This window comes from Strix uralensis, chromosome 25, assembly GCF_047716275.1.
Source record: "Strix uralensis isolate ZFMK-TIS-50842 chromosome 25, bStrUra1, whole genome shotgun sequence".
NCBI lineage: Eukaryota > Metazoa > Chordata > Aves > Strigiformes > Strigidae > Strix > Strix uralensis.
This window is the reverse complement of record NC_133996.1, coordinates 5,514,770-5,539,877: the sequence shown is the minus strand read 5'-3', so window position 1 is coordinate 5,539,877 and position 25,108 is coordinate 5,514,770. Positions and strand designations below refer to the sequence as shown.

The following is a 25,108-nucleotide window of genomic DNA, read 5'->3' as shown; positions in this document are numbered from 1 at the left end:
CCAAACCGGGGCTGGCAGGAGTCAAGCTGCGGTGGGAAAGCAGAGGCGGTTTGGGGGGGTGTGGTAGCAGGGGCAAGGGGGTGGGTGAGTCACAAGGAGCAGGGTGTGAGCAGGGCAATGTGTGTTAAAAAAATAACTGTCAGCCCTGGCAAATGCTGAATTGTGATGGCTACAGCCAACACTTGCAAATTGTAGCACTGAACCAGCATGGAGGAAAAGCCCTGTGTGTTTATTTTGTTCACTTAAACGCACTGTCACTCTGCTTTCCTGGTCCTTACCGTGGCAATATGAGAGGAGGCATCTGCTTTAGTAACCAGGGAAGTTTCAGGCAGATATATATTTATGTATGTGGGCTTTAAGCAGGAGAACTCAAGGGTATGTGCAAAACTGCAACTGTTCCTCAGTTTGATTTGAGACCGACTACATTTTCCACTGATAATGGTCTCAGCTCAGGCCACAGGATCTGCACATCATTTCCAAGACAGAAAAATAACATTTTAAGCATCCTGTGTGCCTTCAGCATGAAAATGAAAAGCACACCTTAATAAAAATGCTACTGGGAGGGTCACCTTGAGCTGAAAAAAGACACCAGTCTGCAAGTGTCAGTGTACACACAACAAAAATAAACATCTGAGGGACTGGTATATCTGGGCTTTGTTTTCTGCGCATGGGCGAGGTGTCAGATTTAGGTCACCCTGCTTCATGTTTAAGCTGTGGTTCCTGTGAGCACCTTTTAATACAGCTCTAAAAAGCTTTGACACAGCGTGATGCAACATGCAGAAAGCGTGAGACATTGCCGGAACCAAAGGGAAGGGGTATTTAAGAGCGTCCGTGCAGAATCATTGCTTTTTAAGGCTGGCTTCCTCCGGGTGACTGAGTCTCCTGCAGCAGCAGCAGCAGCTCCTCTCTTCTGACTTCTCAGCAGTAACAGGATCCTGTGTCCCTCCTGCATTTAGAGTAAGACTTTTGCCACCAGTATGAAGGAAACCCAAAAGCATCGGGTTCAGGGACAGCAGGGAGAACACACATATATATAATTTCATCCACTCGGCAGATCTGGGTATATGAAGTTCTCCGATGCCCCTCGAAGCGAGCGGATTGCATTCCCCCCTCCCTATAGGGTTACTGCCAACCACAGCCCCGGTCCCTGACCCGCAGGGCAGCGACCGCCCCACACCGACCGCCCCGAGCCCCATTAGCGGGGTTTACAGTTACACCAAAGCCTTCTCTGAGCCCAGCGTGGGCTCTCTGCCCCTCCTTACCAATAAAGCCACTTAAAAGGAGGAAAAATAATCCAGGTGATTCGTTTCCCTGGCCCCACCACCGTGACCACTTGTGTTTCGATCACTGGGAGAAAGTCAAGACAAAGAGCTCAGTCTTGCTGGCAGTGAGGCAGCCAAGCCCCGGTGCAAAATATATTCATTTCTGTTCATGGCTGGGACACCCTAAAACACAGCAGCCAGGCCAGCCCCCACCCCCGCCCCCCCCCCGGAGCATCATGACGTGATGCATGGAAACCCACAGCCACCTACATGGAAAAAGCCAACCCAGGCTGTTGCAAACTTATTTATTTATGAAGTGTGAGGTAATGAAGAAAGTGCTAAATCCGACCACAGTGTTAACTCTAAGGGTTCTCAGCAGGTCAGCGGGGACCCAAGGGTGCCATCCTGTGGGGCCACCCCTGCCAGCACCCTGGGGAGGGGACAGGGGACTCTTGTCACCCACATACCCCACCACAGGTTGGGCAGCAGGATGGCACAAGCAGGGGGAAGCCTCAAAGGCAGCACAGCCCCCCCATGCACCCAACCTGCCCCCTCCAGCCAGGCTCCCTGAAAAGCCCAAAGCTTCACTGGGGATTTTAAGTGGCTGCTGGTGAGGGGGTGCTCACAAGGGTGGGAAAGGGGGTCACAAGGATGGGAAAGGGGAAAAAAACCCCTGTTATTGCAAACGGGTGGTTTGGAGAGCTGCAAGGGGGGAACTGGCCTCTGCGAGGACTCAGCTCAAGGGTCCAGCAGGAGCCAGCCCCTTCCTGATCTCCCTAAAGTGCAGCAGGAACCCCCTCCAAAAAAAAGTTTTTATATATATAAAAAAAGCAAACTCTTTACCAATACTTCTCAAAAAGTGGTACAAAAATACAGTATAAAAACACAGCCTCCAGTATAAGACTCGCAGTTACAGCAGCAGTTTCTAGAACATAAAATCCAAGACAAGCTACTGCATGAAGTGGTAAGAAAAGTGAGGTACGGTCCAGCCGAGCAAGGGGATTGCCCACGGGGTGCTGTTAACCCTGGTGAGAGACACCCTGCTGTCACCACCTCCGTGAGGATCCATCCGGAGATGAGCCCCCCACTGGGCTCTCCATGTCCAGCTCCACCTGCTTCCATGAGCCAGAGCAGACCATGGTTGCTTGGGATATTTAGGGCAAAATGGTCACCCAGGGCAGCTCCCAGCGATGCTGTCAGTGGCAAACGGCAGAGAGGGGTGCAGGGGAGGGGGAATGGAGTTGAGCCCGCAAATTGAAGCGGTCACTTAAGAAAGCTTCACAGCGGGGACAGGGGAAATCTTGCAACACCCGGTGCCAAGCAGCCAGCCCCAGCCAGATGATGCCATAAGGGGGGGCCCTGCTTTGGCCCCATTCCCACCGCCAGCCCATATACAACAACTGCCACGTGCTCCAGCCCCCAGGGCCAACAGTTCAACAAACAACCAAAAAAAAAATGTGCAAATTGAGAGGGAGACAGGGGTCATAGGGACCGGGGTGGGGGGCACATGGGGTGCTAGTGCCCCTTCAGGTGAGCAATCCGTTTGAGCAGCTGGGTCTGCCGCAGCCGCAGCTGCCGCTTCTCGGCCGCCATCCTCCTCTCGGCACTGATGAGCGACTGCAGGTACTCAGAGGATTTGCTCAGGATCACCACTTTGGGCGTCTTGGGGCAGCTGGCGAGCCCGGGCACCTGGTCCCGCAGGGCCAGGAAGCGCGAGCGCAGGTCGTTGCGCCGCTTGCGCTCCAGGTAATTGTGGTTTTTCCTCTTGGCCACGTCCTCGCTGTCAGAGCCGGGGCTGCTGCCGGCTTTCGGCAAGCTGGGCTCAGGCAGCGTGATGGCAGGGGCTGGCTCCACAGCGCTCGGTGGCTCATCCTCGTCCTGCTGGGGTGGCTCCGGCGGGGAACAGGCATCCGGCGGGGAGCGGGCGGCGTAATTGTGCTGCTGCTGGTGGACGGAGATGTGGAAGCGTTTCATACAGGGGTCCAAGGGGTCGGCGCGCAGCGTGATGGTGACTGGCTTCCTCAGGCTGAGCGATTGTCTCTTCTCCACCGTCACCACATCAATCTCCTCACCTTCTGCTCAAAACAGACGCAGAAAAAAAAAAACAGAAGTCAGCATCAGCTGGGAGCCCCTGGTCACCCCATTGTCTGCAGAGGATCTCCCTGCTGCCATCCACAAAAGTTTGTTCATGCACTGCAAAGCCACTCTGCGATCTCCAGAATGGATTACGTGATTTCTAATGCATGGGAGGGAGCTTTCCCTCCACATTCATGTACCCAATCCCCTGAAGTTGGGATAGGGCTTTACTTCTGCCTCACTTCTCCAGCAGGAGCAACATGTGTCCAGGATAATGGATCATCAGGCAAGAAACACCCGAGCCCACCTGCCCGGGGGTGGGGGGGGTGTGACAGGAGGAGGATGCTAGGGACCTGGGACAGCCTAACTCCAAAGTTCATCCTGGTCTGGCGCTTTCATGGCCCATTGGAATTGTAAATGAGGGATGTGGGGGCAGAGCTGCCCTTTGTTCCCCTTGGCTCCAGCTTCCCACTTCGGTGACTTGTTACTTTTCACAAGTGATAAGCCCCATTCAGCCCAGGCTCCCCGGGGACAGAGGGGACAGTCCCCTGCAGGGCAGGGGGGGAGGGAGAGCTGAAGGGGTCCCTCCAGCAGACTCGGTGAACCTCGAAGGCATCCCAAGCCCAAGAGTCAGTGGAGGGGGGGGAGGTTATTAGAGCTGTGAACAGCAAGACCCAAATAAAGCACAACTGGACCCAAAGCACCCTGCCTGTTGTCACTGCAGCTTGTCCCCACGCAGCAAAGCCCAATGGGATGAAGCTGGCCCCTGGGGACAGGGTGGTGACCTGGCTCCAGAGATGCCTGTGATCACTCTCACTTTAGGGAAGCGCTTCCACCTTTTTTCTTAGACTTTGAGGGAAAATAGAGCTGCTCACTAAAGGTCCCCCAAGATGCCCAAACCCCCACCAGCATCTTGGACAGAGGCCTGGCCCCCACCCCTCCTGCAACAGGGCCAGCGGTGGCCGCAGGAGCAGCCTCCAGGGCACGCTCCTGCTTGTGGTCCCCAACCCACACCCCGGCCCCCCCCTCAGGCTCTGGGGGGGTCCTGCCCAGCAAGCCGAAGCCACCCTGCTACTGGAGCTACTGGGAGGGGCACCCGCTGCCCCTACACAGGCCGACGGCATCGCTCATCAGTGTCACAACCCGACCGGTCTCAGCCACGTGTATACACACCCCCCCACACACACACACCCCCCACAACGGCTCATTAATAAAAGTCCGACCGCGGGGCCCCGCCCCCCCGAGCCCCCCCCTCCCATTGGCTGCCTGGCGGTGCCGGCCGGCCGCCTTACCACCCCATTGGCCCCCGCCCCTGTCCATCAGCTCCGGCCCTCTCATTGTTTGCAATCTGTTGCTTTTTGTTCGGCGCCCACGTGGCGCGGCCGGATCCGGATCGGGACCGACCCCGGGACCCCCACGACCCCCCCCCACCCCTCCAACCACCCCCCAACCCCCCAATTTGGATTAAGCCTCTTAACGCCCGCGACCCGCTTACCGTCCCCGGGCTCCTAATGGCATTAAGTCCCGTCCCGCGCCGTGACTCACCGGCGCAGGTCGTTGCCACCGGCAGTTTTATTAACGGGGTCAAGGGGCCGCGTCAGCGCTTCCACGGGCAACCGAGTCAGTCCGGCTTCCGTGGGAGCGAGGGAAACAGCCCCCGCGGGTGGGTTTGGGGAGACCGCGGGGGGTGTGTGTGTGTAAATAATAGGGACTGAAAATAGGTGATATGGCCTGAGATGGGGGGGGGTTGGCTCCGCGTTGCCCTTGGCTGGAAGGTTTAAGAGGCATCCGCTTCTCAGCCCGACCCCCCCTCTGTATAAACACACCCCCTCGCCCACGCGGGACAAGCAGACGTGCCCCGGGGGTGGGCTGGGACGCGCCACGGCGATGCGGGATGTTCCTGCTCATCCCACTGAGCCACCGCCGCGGGGGGGGGGGGACACGCGGCCGCAGCTCCGCAACCCGCCGGCCCCAGGGAATATTTTGCTTTTTTCCCAAAGAAAACTCGAGTGGGCCCTGTGAATGAGGGGGGGGGCGGGGGCGGGGGCAAGGGAAGTAGCCGAGGTTACGAGCCGGCGGCAGAACACGCTGCAACGCTCAAAAAAAAAGAAAAAGCAAACTTTCCACGGTGAGGGGCAAAGTTGTCCCTCACCAACCTGCCCGCGAGGCTCCCGTGGGGCCGTGGCGATCGAAAGGGGCCACCAGAGCCCCACGCAGCGGGCGCGGGGGACTCCCACGCCCCCTCCTGTGAGGGGCAGGGGTTTCCCGAGCAGAAGCCCCGCGGGAGGGGAGCAGCCGAGCCCGCTTTGTTCGTGGGGCCGGGACTGGGGCTCGCTTGGAGCCGCAACAAAGGCGCCGGGAGGCTCCCGACACGCACATGTGTGGACACGCGTGTCCTCCACGCAAGGCTGGAGGGTGGCCGGGCCGGGGCAGCCCGCAGCTGGATGGATCCCTTACCAGAATCGCTTTGGCCCTCGGATCCCGAGGATGCGGGGATCTTGCTCTCGGCCAGCGGGCAAAGGAAGACGGCGGCGGGATCCACGCACTCGCTCACCGAGCTGCTGAACCCCAAATCCTGCGCGAAGGAGGGTTTGTGGGGGGTGGCCCTCTGCGTGCCCGTGGAAAGTTTCTCTGTCATCGCCTTCTCCAGCCTCTCCCGGGCTGAAAACCCGCTCCACATGCAATCCTTGAGGATGAAGGCGCTCAGGTTCCCGAAGATCTGCCCCGTCCCGATGAGATATTCCGGCTCTTCCCCGGCCAGGCAATAGCGGGAGAGCCAGCCGGAGCGCTCCTCCGGCCCGGGGGGGCCCAGGGGGGAGAGGGGGGGCGTGGGGACCAGCTCGAACTTCTTCCAGATGTCCTCGCTGGGAGCCGTGGAGCGGTGGAAATCCTCCTGGGCGTCATGGTCGTAGAAGTAGTGTTGGTACGAGTCAAACTCCATCTCAGCATGGATGGGGGGGAGCTGCAGAAAGAAAAGGGGGCACACACACTCCCCCCCCCCCCCCAGCACGAGCCACAGCCCCGCTCAGGGAAGGGGCACCCCCAGCCCCATAGATGAAGGCGGGGGAACCCCCAGTGGACCCACCTCGCCCGGCGATGAGGGTCACGGCGGCACCAGCCACCGAGCCGGGACGGCGGGTGCATTGTTTTCCCCCCCGCTCTTATAGCCTGTCTGAAGAGCCCGGCCCCGCCCGGCCGCCAATCGCCGGGATGAGATTTGCATAGAGGGCGGGGATATACCCTGTTCACCGCCCCCCCGGGGGGACACGGTGTGAAGGATGCCGTGGCCCGCCCCCCCTCCCCCGCCCCGGGTTCCCCGGTCTTGCTAACGGGGATGCTAACGGGGCTATTAACCAGCCACCCCCCGTGCGCTGCCCCCAGAGTGTCCCACCAGCTCCTGATGCCATCCTCAGCCCGTCCGAAAGGCCGGGGTTTGAGGGGGCCCCCCCACAAGCGCTAAGGAGGGACTCTTCCAAAGAAGACGTTGGCTGGGGCCACCCTGTGCCACCAGCCTGGGGACATTCGGCTGAGCGCAATGACAATCTGGGGAAATGGGGACATGTCACAGAGAGGCGTCACCCACTGCCACAGACCACCCCCGGGTGCCCTTTCCCACCCACCCCCCCTGCCTGGGTGTCCCCCCACTTCCCCTTGGGCTCCCAAGCCCACACTGGGGCATAGCCACCACCCTCTGCCGCAGCCGCCCGTCGCTGCTGCGTGGCTGTTCCCTGCAGACACAGGCAGCACAGCAGCTCCAGCCCCAGACAGCAGTGGGGTCACTTAGCATCTGCATCCTGCCCAGGGTGCTCCCACGGGGGTGCCCCCACAGCCACCGAAGCCCTCGCAGGCCCAGCTGAGAGCTTCACCCCTCCGAAACCACCGTCCGGAGAGGCTGGGAGCAAAGCCAGGAGCAACGGGCCGGAGGGAAGCCAGGGATGGACTGGGGGCAGCAGAGCCCTTCCCGCACACGCAGCTCCCACCACCAGCACTTTGCCCCATCCTTGCTGCCCAAACTCAGCTTTGCCCCAGCGTTGGCCCCGGCACATCCAGCCTGGGGGTCCGGAGAGACACACTGTGTCCTTGGGGACCCGCGCGAGCGCGGTGGGATGTCTCCACTGCCGAGGGCCCTCCAGGATGGGCAATAAATGTTGTGAAAACACAGTGAGGCTTTCGCCTCGACCGTGGCATCATCACACACACACCTGCTGTTACAAAGCCCACCCGGGACCAGCAGGTGCCCCCCAGCAGCGTGCGTTAGCCCCCTTCAGCCCCAGCACCCTCCTTTTGCCACCCAGTGCGGTCAGGTCCACAGGATCTGCCCCGGCTGGGTGCACTGGGAGCTGGGGGGGCGGGTGGCTGGGGCAGCACTGGCCCTGCAGGGAGCAATCAGCCCCAGTCCAGTGACCAGCATAGCCCAGTACAGCCCAGTGCAGCCCAGCCCCAGCAGAGCCCTGCATGGCCCTGTATGGTCCTTCATGGACCAGCACAGCTAAGCCCAGCCCAGTGCAGCCCAGCACAGACCAGCTTTTCCCAGCACAGCCCAGCATGAGCCTGCATGGACCAGCACAGCCCAGTACACTTCAGCACAGCCCAGTACACCTCAGCAAAGCCCAGACCAGCACAGCCCAGTGCAGCCCAGCTTTTCCCAGCACAGCCCAGCATGATTCTGCATGGACCAGCACAGCCCAGTACACCTCAGTAGATCACAGCCCAGTACAGCCCATCACGGACCAGCATGGACCAGCAGAATCCAATACACCTCAGCAAAGCCCAGCCCAGTACAGCCCAGTGCAGCCCAGCACAGTCCAGCTTTTCCCAGCAGAGCCCAGCATAATCCTGCATGGACCAGCACAGCCCAGTACACCTCAGCAAAGCCCAACCCAGCCCAGCCCTGCAGGAACCAGCACATCCCAGCGCTGCCCAGCGCTGTCCAGCACCGCCCCCCCCCCACCCCCCCGGTCCCCCGCCCCGGGCCCCGGGCTCCGGTCGCCGCCACGGGCGGGCGCTGGGCGCCACCTGCTGGGCTCGGTCAGCACCGGGGCCCGTGAGGGACCGACGGCCCGTGGGGCCGCGGGGACGGGGGGACACCCCCACACCCCCCCACACCCCCCGGGGCACCCCCGGGGCCCGGCGGGGAGCGCCGAGGGGGGCCGGTGCTGCCGCTGCCCACAGATCCGTGCCTCAGTTTCCCCATTGCCAAGCTGAGAGAGGGCAGGAGGGGGGCAGAGGAGCCGGGCTGGCAGTGGCACCTGCCTGTCCCCAGGATCCCCGAGCATGTGGGATGCCCCAGGGCCACCTCAGACCTTTCCTTGCTGGCAGGAGCTGCAGCTGAGCTTGCAAAGCTTTGCCAGCCCCTGGGTCAGCGCAGCGGGAGGGTGCTGGGCGCGGGGCTGCACTTTCCCAGCCATGAGGGTGCTGTGGGGTCCCTGCAACGGCTGCAGCACCCTACATGCCCTCATGGCCCGTCCAGAGCAGCCCTGAGCATCCCGATCCCACCCGCATGCCTGCGGGGCTGAGGCAGGAGCTCTGGGACCCCCCTAAAGTCCCGGGGAGCCGGGGCTGATGTTCCCTTTGTGCTCCAGTCCCAGCCTTGGCCCTGGTCCCCAGCCAGGTTGGGAGGCCTGGGCTTGTCCCCCAGGGTGTCCCCAGCCAGGCTTCTCCCACCCTAGGGCTGCTCCCAGCCCTCCACCCTCCTTGGGAAGCACGGGGAAGTCCTCTCTTTCTTTTTAGGAAACAAATTGCCCTGTCAACATTAAAGGCTGCAGAGGTTCGTCCTGCCCCAGTGCCGTTGGGGTCGGCAGGGACGGAGGGTCAGGACTGGGGACAGGGCTGGCACTGCCCCAACACCAACATCCCCGGGCACAGGAGCAAAGGCTGCTACAACCTGTAGCTCTCGGCCACGTCTCCTTCCTCTCCCTGCTGGCCTCAGGGATGTCTCTGGCTTTTCCCAGGGTGAGGCAGGAGCTTGTCCTGGCTTCAAGGGGATCTGGATGCTTTGAAGGTGCAAAAGCACCGCTGGAGAGGGCTGGAGGGGCCGCGCAGCCCTTTCATCCCGGCCTCTCCAGGCACTCGGCAAACAGGACCCGAGAGCCTCTCGCTGCCAGCGCCCACACTGAGCAAACAGGGCTGGGTGGGTGGTGAGCGCCCCGGGGAGCTGTGGCACCGCAGGTGGACAGGGCTGGGGGGGGCCACCCACGGGTCAGGCCCACACCTCGCCGCGCCCCGCAGTCGCAGGGCGCTGGCACGGCGCCGCAGCCATCACCGAGCACGTGCCCCCGGCGCTGGCACAGCTCGGCGGAGCTGCCGTGGCTCGGCCGGCGGCTGGCGCGGCTCCGGCACATGATGCAAGGCAGCTCCCGGGGGCCCCCCGTGCCCTTTGGATCCCCATTGACAGCAGGGCTGGACTTTGAAGCTTCAACCCCAAAGCGCTTCCCCATGGTGGACAGCCACCCCGAGCCTGACGGGTGTCCCCGGGGGCGCCCTGAGCTCTGCCTCTGGCTGTCCCCATCCCATTGCAGCAGCAGAGTCACTCCGTTGTCCCCGCAGAGGTCCCAGGTCCCCAGGGACAGCGGAGGTTGTGAGCCCCTGTGCCAACACACCCCAGCCCCGTCTCGTCCCCCTCAGCCTCGTAACACACTCCCCAGGGTCCCACGCTGGAGAGGTTTGGGCAGCACAGGGCAGCTGCCATGTGCTGCCATGCAATGCGTCCCCTTTGTCCCCGTGAAGATGTTGGGCAGCGGCCACACGGGCTGGCTGGGCCCTTGTGAAACGCCTGCCCGAGTCCCCATGGGGTACGGGAGCACCACAAAATACTGCTCAGCCCCACAGAGACAGCACTCACAGCCCTGGGGTCACAGCAGGCCCAGCGCCCTGGGGGTGCAGCCACCCGCTCTGCATTTAGCAGGCAGTGAAGTCCAGAGAAGAGGAAGGAAAATGCACCATTTGCTCCAGCCCTGCTGCCTCCTCACCCCTCCAGACCCATTTTTTCAATGCTTGATGCCAGCAGATACCCTGAGCCCTGGAGAAGCTCTGCAGCGTGCGGGCAAGCGTTCTCCCTAAGCTGGGGAGCCCCACTGAGGCTGGCCTGCAGCCCACAGCCCCCCAACAACTCCGGGATGGGCTCGCTGCCGTATGTCCCCAAGCCCGTCCTCCCTGTCCCGGCTGGCCCAGCCTGGCAGGGCTGTCTGGTTTCGGGTGCGCTCACGCTTGCTCAGTTCCTGCTCTGGGCTGTGCCAGCTCCACATCAGCAGGAAGACGTGGGTGGCAGGCAGGATGGCAGAGCCATCATCTGCTGGAGCAGCTCCCATCCCTATCCCTGTCCCCAGGGCTGCACCATGTCCCCGGGGCCAGCATTTGGGTCCCAGCCCCTGAAGAGTCACTCCCAGAGCCCGATGGTGTCCCCAGCTCAGGGAGGGGGAGGCCGGGATGGTGTAGCATTGCCATCAGCGGGGTGTTTGAGCTCTGGTCTTGCCCGCAAAACCATCACACTGAGTTGGTCCTGGTGCCAAGGGTGACTCTGTGAATGGCCTAGACCCAACCACCGTGGGGTCCTGGGAGTCCCCAAGCCTGGCGGGAGCTGCTGCACTGACATCCCCACTGGGATCAGCCGTTGATGGCTCATTTATTGGTCTGAGGATCTCCCAGAGCATCTGTTTGGGAGGAAGGTCTAAAATCCCCCACCGGAAATTGTGCAATACCAGATTTGGGGGAGAAAATCCTCCTAATCCGGGGAAATCCTGGCCTTTCTACTTCTCCTACTTCATATGTAAGGCAGGGCTATCCCTATCTGCGGTCTTTCTGCACAATCTCCAGCACAAAGGGCGGCTCATTGTTCCCCTAAAGCCGTGTTTGCCCAGGAGGCAGCTTCTCAGCGCTTTACTCAAGGACAGGAATGCCAAAAGCATCAGGAGCTGGGAAGCCCCTGGGACAAAGGGAGCAGAGCAATAGCGCTGGGGGCAAGCGCAACGGGGACCTGAGAATGAGATTCTGCTGTCTGCAGGAAGTCCTGTGTCCCCTCCCCACGGGCAGGCAAGTGCCACCAAGGGAGACCCCTCTGCTCCTGTGCATGAGGCCTTCTCTGTGGAAAGGGAAACTGAGGCACAGAGCAGGGACCCTACATCGAGCCTGGAGGGTGTTGACTCCAACACGTCTCCTCTGCAGATCCCTGGTTACGTGTGTTGGGGGAGCAGAGCACTTCGGGGTATCCAAATCTCTGCTTTGGGGAGGACTGGGCTCAGGCAGGGACACAAACCCAGGTGGATGTCCTCAGCAGCCACGCTGCTGCTGCCTGGGGACATGGTCATCCCCAGGGAGAAGGTGTCCAGGGCCCTCTGCTCCACGCCAGCACCCAGAGCCAGCAGCGAGCTGGCCACAGCCATGCTGAACGGCCACACACCTCTCAACCACCCAGCACAGGAGGCAGAACAGACCCCGAAACCGAGACCCCTTAAAGTGTTCATGCTGCTCACTGCAGCGCAGGGTCACGACGCTCATCTCAATCGCCTGAGCTCTGATGCTCAGGGAGAGCAGAGCCCGTCCAATTCATTACACGAGTGTGCCAACAGATGTAGGCACAAGCCCGTCCCCAACACAAGGCTCTGTTCTCCTGGGGGGCTTCCAGCTCACACCAGGGTGTCACACACCAGACGCACGCGAGCCAGCACGGCACAGCGGGACGAGGAGCCTGAGGCAGGTCTCTGCCCAACTGTCCGGACGAGTGGTGTTGCCCACACCTCGTTCCCCTCTTGTTTCACAGTATTTGTGTCACTGAACAAATTTGGACAGCCTGAAGGCTTGCACGGGCCCCTGACCCCAGCAAGTGGCATCCCCGAGTGTCCAGCGTGACGGGGGCGCAGGGCTGTGATGCGTGGCAGCGCCGGGGGAACCCGCTGCAGACGTACGAGGGGCCGGAAACCGTGAGTCAACGGTGACACCAGCTCAGCGCTCCCGAAACCAGGGAGTTCCCGGAGCTGCTGTGCCCCCGCGCCATGCCAGGAGCCACCCACCCCGCTCGTCCCCAGCCCCCGCTCGGTCCCTGCTCAGTGCCAGCTGCCTGTCCTGCCTTTCCTCCCTGCCTGTCCCTGTCCCAATGCAAGGACAGCTCCGAGTGGCAATCAGGCGATGGCACCGGGTGCCACACTGGCCACGCTGGCTCGGCCCCGCTATGCAGCTGCATCTCGTGGCACATCTCGGGGTGATCTTTGAACCCCAGTGGCCTGAGCCAAGCAGAGTTGGTGGCTGTCACTGTGGTGACATGGCACTGACACGGGCATACGTGTGCCCGTCGGTGGGCAAACAGCTGAGGGGCTTTGGGATCAATGTCCACGTGGCCGTCCAGCACAGGGGACACCGCAGGTGGCCCAGGGAGAGGTGCTGGGAGTCACTGTCACCCTCTGAAGCTGCAGTGCAGCAGCCAGAGGCCATGGGTGCTGATGTTGGGGGGGGGCTCCTGCTTCACTACAGCCCCCTACAGAGGAGGGGGAAGAGTGGGGCTACGCTGGGGCTGGCACTGAGGGTCTCCAGTCTCCAGCTCCCACTGGCTGGTGCCACTGGGAACCCACAGGACAGGGACGGTGACGGTGCCTCTTCCAGCCCTGTCCCCTTGTAGGGCAACGCAGTGTTTGCTCAGCCTCTGCATCAGTGGGGGCACCTGGGGGGGAGGATGGAGGGGTGGGGCGGTGCAGAAAGGGAAGGGATGAAGGGCTGGGATGGAGTGGGGGGATGGGGGGGGGTTGAGGGATGGGGATGGAGGGTTGGGATGAAGGGCTGGGGGGTGAGGGGTGCGGGGTGAGGGATGGGGGATGAGGGGTGGGAGGTGAGGGGTGGGGGGATGAAGGGATGGGGATGGAGTGGGGGGATGAGTGGTGGGGGTGAGGGGTGAGGGATGGGGGATGAGGGGCGGGGGGTGAGGGATGGGGATGAAGGGTTGGGGGGTGAGGGGTGGGGATGAAGGGTTGGGGGGTGAGGGGTGGGGATGAAGGGTTGGGGGGTGAGGGGTGGGGGACAGAGAAGACGTGGAGGAAGGATGGGGCCGGCGGGGTGGGAGGACGAAGGGAAGGGGCTGCGGGCTGGAGGAAGGGCCGGGACAGGAGGAGGAAGAGGAGACGGCAGCCGCTGCTCTGGGGAGGGAGGGAAGCGGGGGGGCGGGGAGCGGGGCGGGTACGGCCCCTCCCGGGGCGGGGAGGTGCCGGTACAAGGCCCGGGCGGGCGGCAGCGCGGCCCCATTCATCGCACACGGCATGGCCGGGGGCGGCGGCGCGGAGCGGGCCCGGCCCGGGGGGCTCCTGCCGGCCGCCTGCCGCCAGCCCCGCCGCAGGGTGAGCTCCGGGGGGTCTGGGGGAGGTCGGGTTGGCGCTGAGGGTGTTCTCCGGTAACTCTAACGCCGAGCCCGGTTGCAGGAGAGCCGGGAGCGGCTGTCGGTGTGCAGCAAGCTGTGCTACGCCGTCGGGGGGGCTCCCTACCAGATCACGGGCTGCGCGCTCGGCTTCTTCCTCCAGATCTACCTCCTGGACGTGGCGCAGGTACGGCCGGGAGCGGGGGGGGGTGACCGGGACCGGGGCTGGAGCGATGGGGGGGCTGGAGCCCCCGGTGCCGCTTTGCCTGGGGCTTGGCAGTGCCCCGGCCCCCGCTGGGGAGATTGCGGGGGGAGGATCGGTCACGGTCACGCAGGAGTCGCGGGCTGGGGGTTTCCACTCCAGGTGTGGAGCTGGGGTTCCCCAGGCAATAAAACGGGTTCGTGGTGTCGGTCCTGTGGGATGTAGGATCCGTCCCACAAACCCGCAGCGTTCTGGGTCGGTGTGAAATAAGGAGGGAAGCCATGGGGAGAAGTGCCCGTGGGAGCGGCCTCGTGCTGGCTGTGGGGTGGGTTTTGGGGAGATGAGTGCCGAAACGGCAGGAGTTTGGTGTGGGAGTGTGGTGGGGCAGCGCTAGGAGGGACTGGGTCATCGTGCCTCAAATCCCACTGTAGAGGGGGAGAGGCTGAGGGACCTGTCCCCTGCTCCCAAATGGCAGCGGGGTTGGGAAGGGCTTTGAGGAGCTCAGGAAGGGCAGCCGGGGGCACGGGGGTTTGCGTTCCCTGACATAAGACCTTGTTCCTGCAGTTGGACCCTTTCTATGCCTCCATCATCCTGTTTGTGGGGCGAGCCTGGGATGCCATCACAGACCCCATGGTGGGCTTCTTCATCAGCAAAACGTCATGGACCCGCTTCGGTCGCCTGATGCCCTGGTAAGAGCCGCGTGTAGTACCCCGCATCCCTGCCTGATGTGTCACAGCGCTTCCGGTCAGCCTTGGGTGTCCCTTGGCGTGAGGTTTGCAGGGCAGGACATACTGATGCCCTATCTCATCCGGGTGAGATGCCAAGTGCCCCAAAAAGCCCAAGGTGCTGCCAAAAGCTGGGGCTTCAAGTCTGTGCCTGTTACTCTGAGCCTAAGTCGTGCCCGTATGAGCTGAACCCGGTTTTCCTCCGTGTCGCTGTGCCTGCAGCAGCTCCAGCCTCCCTGAGAGCTGCCCCAATGCCACGCTCCGATGTTGGACTTTGTTTCCGTGGCGGTCGCTGAGCGCTGGCTGGTGGCCGGGCCACACTGCCAGCAGAGCAGGTGGCCTCGCACCCAGAGGGAGGAGGGCTGGGGGTGTGTGCGGTCGACGCGCGGTGGGGTGCCGGCTGACAGTCACGAGGATGCTCTTCTGGCAGGAAAAGAGCTGTCATGGATCTGGGTGTCTGCGCGTGGGCGCTTCCTCTGCCCTTGGGAGCGGGGTGCTGCATGAAGGGGTGCGGAAGGGAGTTGGAGCGGATGGGAAGGGGTTTGCAAAGCCCCAAAAACCTCGTGCCTGCACCCAGGGCAGACTCAGGACGTCTGTAAACCCTGCCCCTGTGCGGGACACGGAGCGTTGCAGGGTGCTAATGCCTAAGTGTGGACATGGCTGCATGTCCTCTGCTAAATAACCCACGTCCTGGGTGCCTGTGGGATTGCTGAAATACAACGCAGCAACGGGGGAAGTGGAATTAGAGGGACACGGTCCTTTCCCCTGCAGATTATACCCTCTGTTTCTGGGCTTTCCTGGAATAGCTCTGGGCAGCGGCAGTTGGCTGTTGTTAAAGCCAGGCTCCACACATGGCCTGAAATAGTTTCTCTGCAGCCACACGTGTGGCAGGGTCTGGGGTCTGGAGATTAGAGCAGGGCTGCCTGCACGGAGCAGGGATAGCCACGCGCGCTCGGATGGCCGCTGCTGCTCCGCTCTCCGTAACTTCTCGTCCTCGAGGCAGGGGGTGGGGATGGAGCGGCTGCATTCCTCCAAACGGCTCCTGCTTCGTTAAAATTAGACAGAGCTTTCAACTTGTGCTGGGCCCCTCAGCAGTGCCAGGGCAGCCGGCTGTGAGGAGTTTGGATGGAGTTGAGCTGAGTTTAAAGCTCCCGAACTCAAGGTTTGTTGGCTGCAGTGGGGCTGCAGAGCTGCTTGCTGCTGCCTCAGTTTCCCTGGGTGCAAAGCCAGAAGCTGCAGGGTGGTCTCGGAGGCCGCTGCCTGACCCCAACCTTCATCACCCATGAGGTGACCCTGTGTAACCCCCCCGTGTGTGAGGCTTTATTGCCTGAAGTTTCTGCCAGGGTCTGATCTGTGAGGCCAAGCCCCAGCCGGCTGCCAGCAGCTCTAGCTCAAAGCTCGGGGCTGCTCTGGCTCCTCGGAAGGGAGAGGAGACCTTCCCTGGGGGCAATGACCTCTCTCCCTTTCAGTTCTTTCTTTCTGAAACAATTTTGGCACGTTTTGTCCCAGCAGCTCATCCACAGGCTGCTGCCTCCTCTCCCCTGGCCTCGGGGACCCTGCTCTGTCCCCAGCCCTGAGCAGTTCCCCGTTTCCTTGACCACTCCAGACTTTCCAGTGACTAAACTTTTTCTTGATGTGTTGGTGACTGAAGAGCCCGGCTTTGACCTTCCTTCTCCGGGGCAGCAGCCGTTTGCAAACGGTTAACCGCCGGGCCGGGAAGGGGTGTGCGAGCCGTGGCACAAAGGAACACACCATCGCGCCGTGGCCAATGAGCGGGTGAGCGCGTCACGGCGGCCTCCTCCAAGCGTCTTAATCACCTCGGCCTCGGTCAGGGGTAACTCGCAGTCACTTGTCTACCACTGCCAGGAGCTGCTGGCCAGGGCTCAGCACCCAGGTCCCAGTGCTGGGGTGGGCCCGGGGGGGGATTGGCACGCCCAACGCACACACGCTGGCACCCATGGCAAGCGTGACGTGGTTCTCGCTGCGCGCTTGTGGTGACTCATTCAAAATTTCCCTTGGCTCCACGTATGCGTGTGGCGATAAGCGCGCGGGAGAGGAGTGGCTGGGGCTGGCTCGCCCCTTTCCTCCCCCCGCCGGGTGACGTGCGCCTGGAAAAATGTGCATGTGTTGGGTCCTGTGCAATGTCTCTGCCGGCTCTCCATCCATGGTGATTCAGTTTCTCGTTCTCTGCCTCCCCCCCCCGCCCCCCCCCCCCCCCCTCTTAAATTTAAACTTTGCGTCCTGTTCGTCAGCCCGGACGGAAAGATCTCGCTGTACCCTGGCAGCGGAGTGGCGGAGGGCCAGCCCTGACCATGCATGGCTCTGTCCTGTGTCCGGTTCCGCTGGATTCATTTCAGGATGCAGCCCCTGTCCTGTAGTTTGTGGAGCACGGGGTGCTTGTAAATCCCCAAACAAAATCAGTCTCCTGAACAGATGTGGATGTAACCTCGACACCTGGCTTGCTTCCCTCCAGGAAGAGGAATTCCTTCTGTGCCCTCCCGAGTGATGGGGGGACCTGGGTGCTTGTGGTGTCCCCAGGCTGCTGGTGCAGGGTAGGGCTGTTCCCTGTCTGGGTTGCAGCAGGACAAGGGTTATGAGATGTGTTGGATGAAGCAGGGAGATGCTCCGAGTGGCTTCTCGCTGCGATCACCCTCGTTGGCCCTGCTGGGACTGCTGCCAGCGCTTGAGCAATCCCTTCCCATCCTCTGTTGCGCTTTGCATCCCGTGTCCCTTTGCCCGCAGCTCCGGGAAGCTGAGCAGGGGTGGATGAAGGAGCCAGCCTGCTGCTGGCTGGTGGTTTGCCCCATCCCTGCCAGCAGAACGGAGGTGACCCCGAGACCGGGGCTCGGGGGGGCTGACAGCAAAGCCAAGCTGGTGAGAGGCATTTGGCTGCGGGGCTGTCCTGCCTGGCTGCTCCCCAGCCCTTGCCGGGACGAGGGAGGTGATTACATCCCGCTGAACACACAGCCGTGCTGCCTGGGGGAGAGGTCGGGGCTGGGGGTGGAAGCCAAAGGCAGGAGCAAATCAATCTCTTCCATCCAAGCAGGGATGTCTGTTTTTGCAAATAAAGCTCTTCTTCCCACCCTGTGAGACCTGAGCTGGTGCCTTCAGCCTGGTCTGAATCACCCCTGTGGCAGCCACCTCCTGTCCAAGGGCTGGAGCAGGGTGGGCCACCCTGGGGCAGCTCAGGACGCCCCAAAATCAGATGCCTGAACCCCACTGGGTGTGTGGCAGTGGGGAGAGCTGGGCTGGTGGGGTTACCCAGGCACTGTGTGCTTGCAAGGCTGACACTGTGTCTTCCCAAAGGATCATCTTCTCCACCCCGTTTGCCATCATCTCCTACTTCCTCATCTGGTTTGTGCCGGACATCTCCAGAGGCCAAGTGATGTGGTACCTTGTCTTCTACTGCATCTTCCAGACCCTTGTGACGGTGAGTTGGGCTCTGCACGCACTGGGGCCAGTGGGTGAGGGATGAAGAGGACAAATCCTGCCTTCACCTCACTGAACTACACAGAGGTTCCCATCCCTGAGGTAATTCTCTTCGTGCCATTGCAGTGCTTCCACGTGCCCTACTCTGCGCTGACCATGTTCATCAGCAGGGAGCAGAGCGAGCGGGACTCAGCCACTGCCTACCGTAAGAATATTTCCTTCCCTTCCTCGCCATGGCTGGGGGGAGCTGGCGCTCAGCTCCTCTGCTGCAGCTCTCACTGGGGGATGATCCTCCTCCACATGCCTTGCTGGAAGGGCTCATTTGGTCGCACCCCACCCCAAGGATGGTGTGTGATGAACATCATTCAGGGCTTGAGTTGCAGCTGGTCGAGCTCTTCCTGTTCCTCTTCCCCAGCTCCTCCAGCAGACATCCTTATCTAGTCTGGCAAGAGCTAGGCTGGTGGGGGAGGTGGTCCCTGTTACAGCCACCTGCCAGGAGCAGATGATGGGGCATCCGAGCTTCTGCGTCTTTCCTTCTGCTCTGTCATACAGCAGTGGGAGCAGCATGACCAAGTCTTGGCCTCTCTCCCTGCCTCAGTTTCCCCAGCAGACACTCTCCTTCCCCACAGCTTTATCACTTGGCAATTTGGAGGGAGCTGTAGGAGAGCTGGGCTGGCTTATTTCTCCTGGTGAAGCACAAAGAATTGCAGCTGGGGAGGCTCTGCTGTGGAGAAGGGTTTTGCACCCAGGCCCTGGGTGCCCAAGGGCTGTGCTCAGTCCTGCTGGCTTCTCCCTCTAGGTATGACGGTGGAAGTACTGGGCACTGTGCTGGGCACCGCCATCCAGGGCCAGATCGTGGGCAAGGTGGTTACTCCCTGCATTGAGAGCCCCCTCTTCATCGGCAAGACCAACTCCTCGGTGGCCATGGAGGAGCTAAACATGACCCACGACACCGGGTCGCTCACAGACACTGTAAGCTGGGGAGGACCTGCTGGCAGCCCCTGTCATACTCTCCTTGCCTTTTCGACTGGGCTGGCTTCTGGGATGAGCCCCCTCCCTCACTGCTCCTTCCTCTCTTGCACAGAGAAATGCCTACATGATCGCTGCGGGGGTCATCGGGGGACTCTACATCCTCTGCGCCGTGATCCTGTCGGTGGGCGTGCGGGAGAAGAGAGGTGAGGCTTGAGACACGCTGGAGCACTCCGAACTCATGGGAACGCTGTGGCTCCTGCCAGGGGCTCCCCAGGAGCCTGGCTGAGCTCTCAGTCCCTCATTTGTGGGTCAAGCCCCAGAGGGGAGGGGCAGGTAGAGCTGAGGCCGGGGTATGGGGGGCTGGGGAAGGCGCTGCAGAAGGGCAGCACCGTGGGCAGGAGGCCAGAGCATCTCCCGGGTGCGTTAGAGCACAGCCCTGAGGACTTAGCTCTCTGCTCTGCACTGTCAGAGATAAACATTATCTGGCAAAGTTTTTGCCTGGCCAAGGTTGCTAGTGCCAGTTAGGGCATCCCGGGGTGAGGTGATATCCAAAGTCCAGTAGCTTCTGCCCTTCCCTCCCTCTGCTTTGCGACCAGCTCCGCTTATCCTGGGCGAATCAGGCCATGCTCTCCCCTCCGTGCAGCTGAGGGACGCCTGCGTGAGGGCAGGGAGGTCCCCACAAGCATTGCCCTGACTCCCTTGGGGTGGGATGCTGTGGGTGGGCAGGGCCTTGTGCAGGGTGCTCAGCAGCAGGCGTGAGGCACTGCACCTCTTGCACCCAAGGGTGCTGTTTCAGTGGGTCTAACGATGGGCTGATCTGCTCTGCTCCCCAGAGTCCTCTGAGCTCCAGTCGGACGAGCCTGTCTCCTTCTTCCAGGGGCTGAAGCTGGTGATGAACCACGGGGCCTACATCAAGCTCATCGCCGGCTTCCTCTTCACCTCGCTGGCCTTCATGGTAAGCGCAGCCGGGCTTGAAGGATTGGGGAGAGGGTACAGCAGCAGCACAGCTTGGGGAAGGTTGGGGGATGAGCAGCGTAGGGCCCAAATAGGATCCCCGTGGGCTGGGAGCATGTGAGGCGACAGCTCAATGAACTGGAGCTGATCCAGGCAGAGAGGAAGGATGTGGCCTCATGCCCTCGGATGGGTCGGTGAATGGCCGCTTTCTTCCCCTGCCTGTGCTTTGGGTGCGGCCTAGCGAGGAGACGCGCATCCCTCCGGGGTGGCTGGGGTGCCCGTCCCCACCTAACCACTGCCTGCTTCCTCCACAGCTGCTGGAGGGTAACTTTGCCCTCTTCTGCACCTACACCCTGGGCTTCCGCAACGAGTTCCAGAACATCCTCCTGGCCATCATGGTGCGTATGGCCCTGTCCTGGAGCCCCTTGGGGCTGGGACTGTGGTGGAAATCAGGCTGTGGGATCCTGTGGGTTCTCCCCAGGACCTGGCGTGGGCTGAGGAGAGGGAGGCCGTGGGGCTGCAATGGTCTGCCGTGGGGACAGTGACCGAAGGTCCCCTGGGAGGAGGGGAGGGAGAAGGAGCTGCCAAATGTCCTGCAAAGGCCAGGCGGGTTCGCAGGAACAGCGAGGCCTTTGTTCCCCTGTGAAGGCAGCCAGAGACAGGGGAGACCAGGAGCCGTGGGGGCCTTTTGTCCAAATCCTGCCACTTATCTCCCTTCCCCCCTGCCTTGAGAAAAGGATCTCAGTGTTTACTGCAGGAAGATGGAGCAAAACAGCTCCTTGGGAGCCCTTTCCAGCTTGCCTCATCCCTGGGAGCTCTTCCCACCCTCCCTGTTCAATGGGGTGGGAAGGTCCAAGGTGCCAAGGTCCTCACAGAAGCCTGGCTCTTGGCCATGCTGTGTGCAGGAATCACTGACAAGATCAAGTCCCTTCCCAGCAGTGAGGACTGAGTCGGGCCCTTGCTCTGTTTGGGCAGGTGTGCTGGCACCGGCCGGGTGCCCTGAGGACAGCGGTGCTGAGTGCCAGGGTGCTCTGCACCAGGAGAGGAGGTGGCCCCACACGCCTGCTCTAATTGCAAGCTCTCCTTCCTGGGAGCGGAGGCAGGCGAGGGATGGGTGAAGGCAGGAGCAGACAGCATGGCTGTGTGCCAGCTCGGAGCATGTGGAAATCAGCTGCTGGAAAAAGCTGGAAACATGATGGAGCTGCTCCTTGCTGGGAAGAGCTTTTCCCCCAGAGAAGAGCGTGGCCAGCAAGTGACACTACAACCCCGTTCTTTTCCCACAGCTCTCGGCCACCTTGACCATTCCCCTCTGGCAGTGGTTCCTTACCCGCTTTGGGAAGAAGACAGCTGTCTACGTGGGCATCTCGGTGAGTGGGTCCCCTCGAGTGCAGAGGTGCACGTGAGGATGGTGTTTCCCATGTGGGGTGAGCAGAGCCGTGTCCCTCCGAGAGGGCCCAGAGCTGGACAGGGGCTGCTGCTGATGATGATTTGGCGCCTGTCCCTCATCCTGCTGTTTGTGCTGTCGTGGATGTGGCCCAGGCCAGCAGAAATGGCTGCGGTGGGGCTCTGGGAGGAGGGCTGCACCACTGCTTCCCCGGCCATCCCTGCAGTCAGAGGGCTGGCACGGAGGGGAGGGAAGGGGAAAGGCCAAGGAGTCTGGGTCAGTCACTCCTGACGCCAACCTGGTTTCTGTTCCCTATCCAGTCTGCCATCCCCTTCCTCATCGTGGTGGCTGTCCTGGACAGTAACCTCATCGTCACCTACATCGTGGCCGTTGCAGCTGGGATCAGCGTCGCAGCTGCCTTCCTCCTGCCCTGGTGAGTGAGGTCCTGGTGCCCTCAGCACTGCACCCCAAGAGCTGGGTAAGGTACTTCCAGGGCCTGCCGGAGTGGTTAGAAATCCTTGGGAGGGTTTTTTGCAATGTTTTCAGCCCAAGATGAGGCTCTTGGAGGGAAATCCTCTCAGCAGGGAGAGGAAATGCTTTGTTGGCTCAGTTCTAGTGTTCACCATCCTGCTGTCTGCACAGGTCCATGCTCCCGGACGTTGTAGATGACTTCAAGCTGCAGCACCCTGACTCCCATGGCCATGAAGCCATTTTCTTCTCCTTCTATGTCTTCTTCACCAAGTTTACCTCTGGGGTCTCCCTGGGCATCTCCACACTCAGCTTAGAGTGAGTTCTTGCATGGAGCCGAGGGGCAGGGAGGGAGGGGGGGAGGCAAGACTTGCACCTCTGCATCCAGGGCTGGGAGGGAGGTGGGGCGGGTCTAAATCCAGTTGTGGCTCCGAACGTCTCCTTGCAAGGTCAGGTTCACCTCCTACAAACTGTTTCCTTTGCCTGAAGGTCCCTTTCTGTCCGCAGCTTTGCAGGGTACCAGACCCGGGGCTGCTCCCAGCCCAGCGAGGTGCACTTCACCCTGAAGATGCTGGTGTCAGCTGTGCCCGTGGGGCTGATCCTGCTGGGCCTGCTCCTGTTCAAGCTGTACCCCATCGACGAGGAGAAGAGGAGGAAAAACAAGAAAGCCCTGCAGGACTTAAGGTGAGTGTCAGTTTGTGCTATGCAGGTAGCAAGCACAGCACGCCAGTGGGGTGTGTGGGGGCAGGATCAGGCCCAGACGGGTTGGGACACCCTGTGACTTGTCTTGGAGGATTCTTGGACCTGTGGGTGGTGGGGTGAGAGAAGGCTTGGCTTGTTTTTCCAATCCCGACTTCCAAAGAAATGGCGTGAAGTGTTTGAAATCAACGGGAACCCGCCCCAGTTGCTAAAGAAAACTCGTTTGGGAACTGCACAAGGCGGTGCCGTCCCTCTTGAGCCCTTCAGAGCCTCCTCAGCTCTGCGGCAGAGATTTGCTCAGAGGCAGGCCTTGCTCTGTGACTAAGGCCTTGCTCCATGGCTTACTCCATGCCTCCTCCCCAACCCTTTGCCCCCAGGGAGGAGAGCAACAGCAGCTCGGAGTCGGACAACACAGAACTGGCCAGCATCGTGTGACCCCGGGCTGGCTCCGTCCGCTCACACCGGGGCTCTCCGAAGGACTCGGCCCCTCCAGGGCCGGACCAGCCTCGTGCCGCTGTAGGTGTGCGCCGTCAAGGAGCGCCTGGGAGAAGCCGTGCAGAGCATCCACCGACTCAAACACGAGATCTGTGCCGGTCTCGTGCCTTCCACGGGATCCACAGAGCGCTGGTAGTGTACATTACACAAATTGACCCTGTGGTACTCGTGTGCCGCACGAGAAACAAGCACTATTCCTTGCCGGGTCCTGGAGAGCAGAAAAGCCCGAAGTGGGATCCTTTTGCTCGTAACACTCGTGCCCGCTGCCCATCTGTGCCTGGCCCGCGCGGGGCCGATGGCCTGTGGGACCCGGGGTGATGGTTAGTGTACATTACACTGTCAATGTGACCGCGCCAAGGACGTGAGCTCACCTCTGCTGTCTGTACATACGACACTAACTTGGAAAGCTGTTCTTTTTTTATAGAGCCTAATTAACTTAATGATGTAAATATGAAACTTTCCTATTTGTATATATCTGTACAGAAACTGAACTTGAGGACCTATTAATATTAATTTACATAAAAGTGGGTGAAGTTAGCAGTGTGGATGTGGAGGAATATTTTTTTTTTTGTTTAGCTGCTTTTTTTGTGGATGTCAGCAAGCCCAGGGTCCCTTTACACACCACGGGGCGCAGGATTGACTTCCCCTGAGCCGAAGGTGCAGGAATGCTGTAATCCAGGCAGGCGGCTGTGCCCGGCAGCCCCTTACCCCCGTGTGGCTCCTTGTTCGGTGCCTGCACCACAGCAACCCAACAAAGGCTCTATTATTTTCTCTCTTTCAAGAGGGAACGGGGGTGGAGGGAGGAATGAAATCAAAGTGCTGCCTGCGGAGATTGTGAACCCAGGGCTGGAAACAGGAGAGGCAGCTGGGGAGCGGAGAGAAAGGGAATGCGGGCTGTGGGTGACACTCAACACTTTCTCCCAGGGCAGAGTGCTGTGCAAGCGCTAATCTTCATGGATATTTATACCTTGCTCTCGCATTCCCCTCTCCACAGCAGAAATAGGGAGAGCCCTGCCCTCTGCGTTCCACAGGAGCACCACGCTCCTGCAGCAGCAAGGGTAATGCAGAGGGGAAAAGCGGCTGGAGTAAGTGCAGGGAGGATGCACCAGAGATGAAGCAGCCACCCATACAGCTGGGGCAAATGCCTGGTGTGAGGGGACTGGGCTAGCTCTGCCGCTCTGTCCCCATGGCCACTGCACTGGGGGACAGGGCTGTTGCCTTTTGTTAAGCCCATTTGTCACACCAAGAGATGTGTGGGGTTGGTGCCTGAGTTGAGAGTGGCCCCTCTGCACAGGGGGGCTCGGAGGAAGGATGGCTCATCCTTTGTTCCAGGTTTGGGTACAAAGGACTGGAATGAGGGTGGGGTTTTAAAAATAGCCAGAGGGATTAGACCTTAGCTGGGAATGCTTAACTGGGCCCCACTCTGCCACCATGGCGTGGGTCATGGAAAGAAGCAAAAGGGATGCTGCAAGGAGGCTGGGAGCTGGCTTTGTGCTGAGCAGAGGGCAAGAGGCGGCTTTAACCATGGCCTGGGTCTCCCAGGGATGGAGCTTGCAGCAGAGAAACAAGGACTGGACAAAACAAGGGGGACAAAGCCAGGGCTCTCTGAAGGCCCTGTGGCAGGGCAGGTAGGTGCCATGTGCACCATCTGCAAGAGAAGGAGGGCGGCAGCGCTCCAGCCAAGCACAGAGCTGGAGATTGTCACAAATGTACTGACCTCTGCCCTGCTCCTGGCCGGGTTTGTGAGGAGTCATCCTGGCCATTGCTATGACCTGGCTGCCTCCGAGGGGTGTGGGCAGCCCTGCTGTCTCCAGGGATTTGAAAGACTGCTGCAAGCTTTTCTTTTCAAAGAGTTTCAACAGAAATCAGGGACATTTTATTCTTTGCCTCCTTTTTTTTTTTTTTTTGGTTCTGTGGGGTTCACGAGGAGTCTCTGTTTGGGTTTTTTGCAGCCGGCTCAAGAGACTAAAACGATTCTGAGCTTGAACCAGGGCCTGGACGTTCCTAGCTGAGCACACCTCTTCTATTTGAGGCTTTTAAGAAAATAGATAGGGGGAAAAAAATGACCATGGGAGGTGATAGCACTGAGCCCCAGGCAAAACTCCAGCC

At 61.0% G+C, this 25,108-nt stretch overlaps 2 protein-coding genes across 2 annotated transcripts; one reads left to right on the top strand and one right to left on the bottom strand.

Annotated features, from left to right (window-relative positions):
• Window positions 1–1,553: 1,553 nt before the first annotated feature.
• MYCL (MYCL proto-oncogene, bHLH transcription factor) lies at window positions 1,554–6,458 on the bottom strand. The gene is given in 4 exon segments (XM_074894516.1): window positions 1,554–3,337; window positions 5,796–6,054; window positions 6,057–6,159; window positions 6,161–6,458. Coding segments are annotated over 4 exon segments (1,041 nt in total). The 5' UTR covers window positions 6,280–6,458; the 3' UTR covers window positions 1,554–2,777.
• A 7,051-nt stretch (window positions 6,459–13,509) lies between these two features.
• MFSD2A (MFSD2 lysolipid transporter A, lysophospholipid) lies at window positions 13,510–23,536 on the top strand. The gene is made up of 14 exons (XM_074894420.1): window positions 13,510–13,654; window positions 13,736–13,858; window positions 14,438–14,562; window positions 17,905–18,028; window positions 18,154–18,232; window positions 18,827–18,999; window positions 19,112–19,202; window positions 19,833–19,954; window positions 20,268–20,351; window positions 21,237–21,320; window positions 21,658–21,770; window positions 21,980–22,123; window positions 22,313–22,489; window positions 22,882–23,536. Exons 1-14 carry the CDS (start codon window positions 13,577–13,579, stop codon window positions 22,937–22,939), a joined length of 1,575 nt encoding a protein of 524 aa, XP_074750521.1. The 5' UTR covers window positions 13,510–13,576; the 3' UTR covers window positions 22,940–23,536.
• Window positions 23,537–25,108: the final 1,572 nt, after the last annotated feature.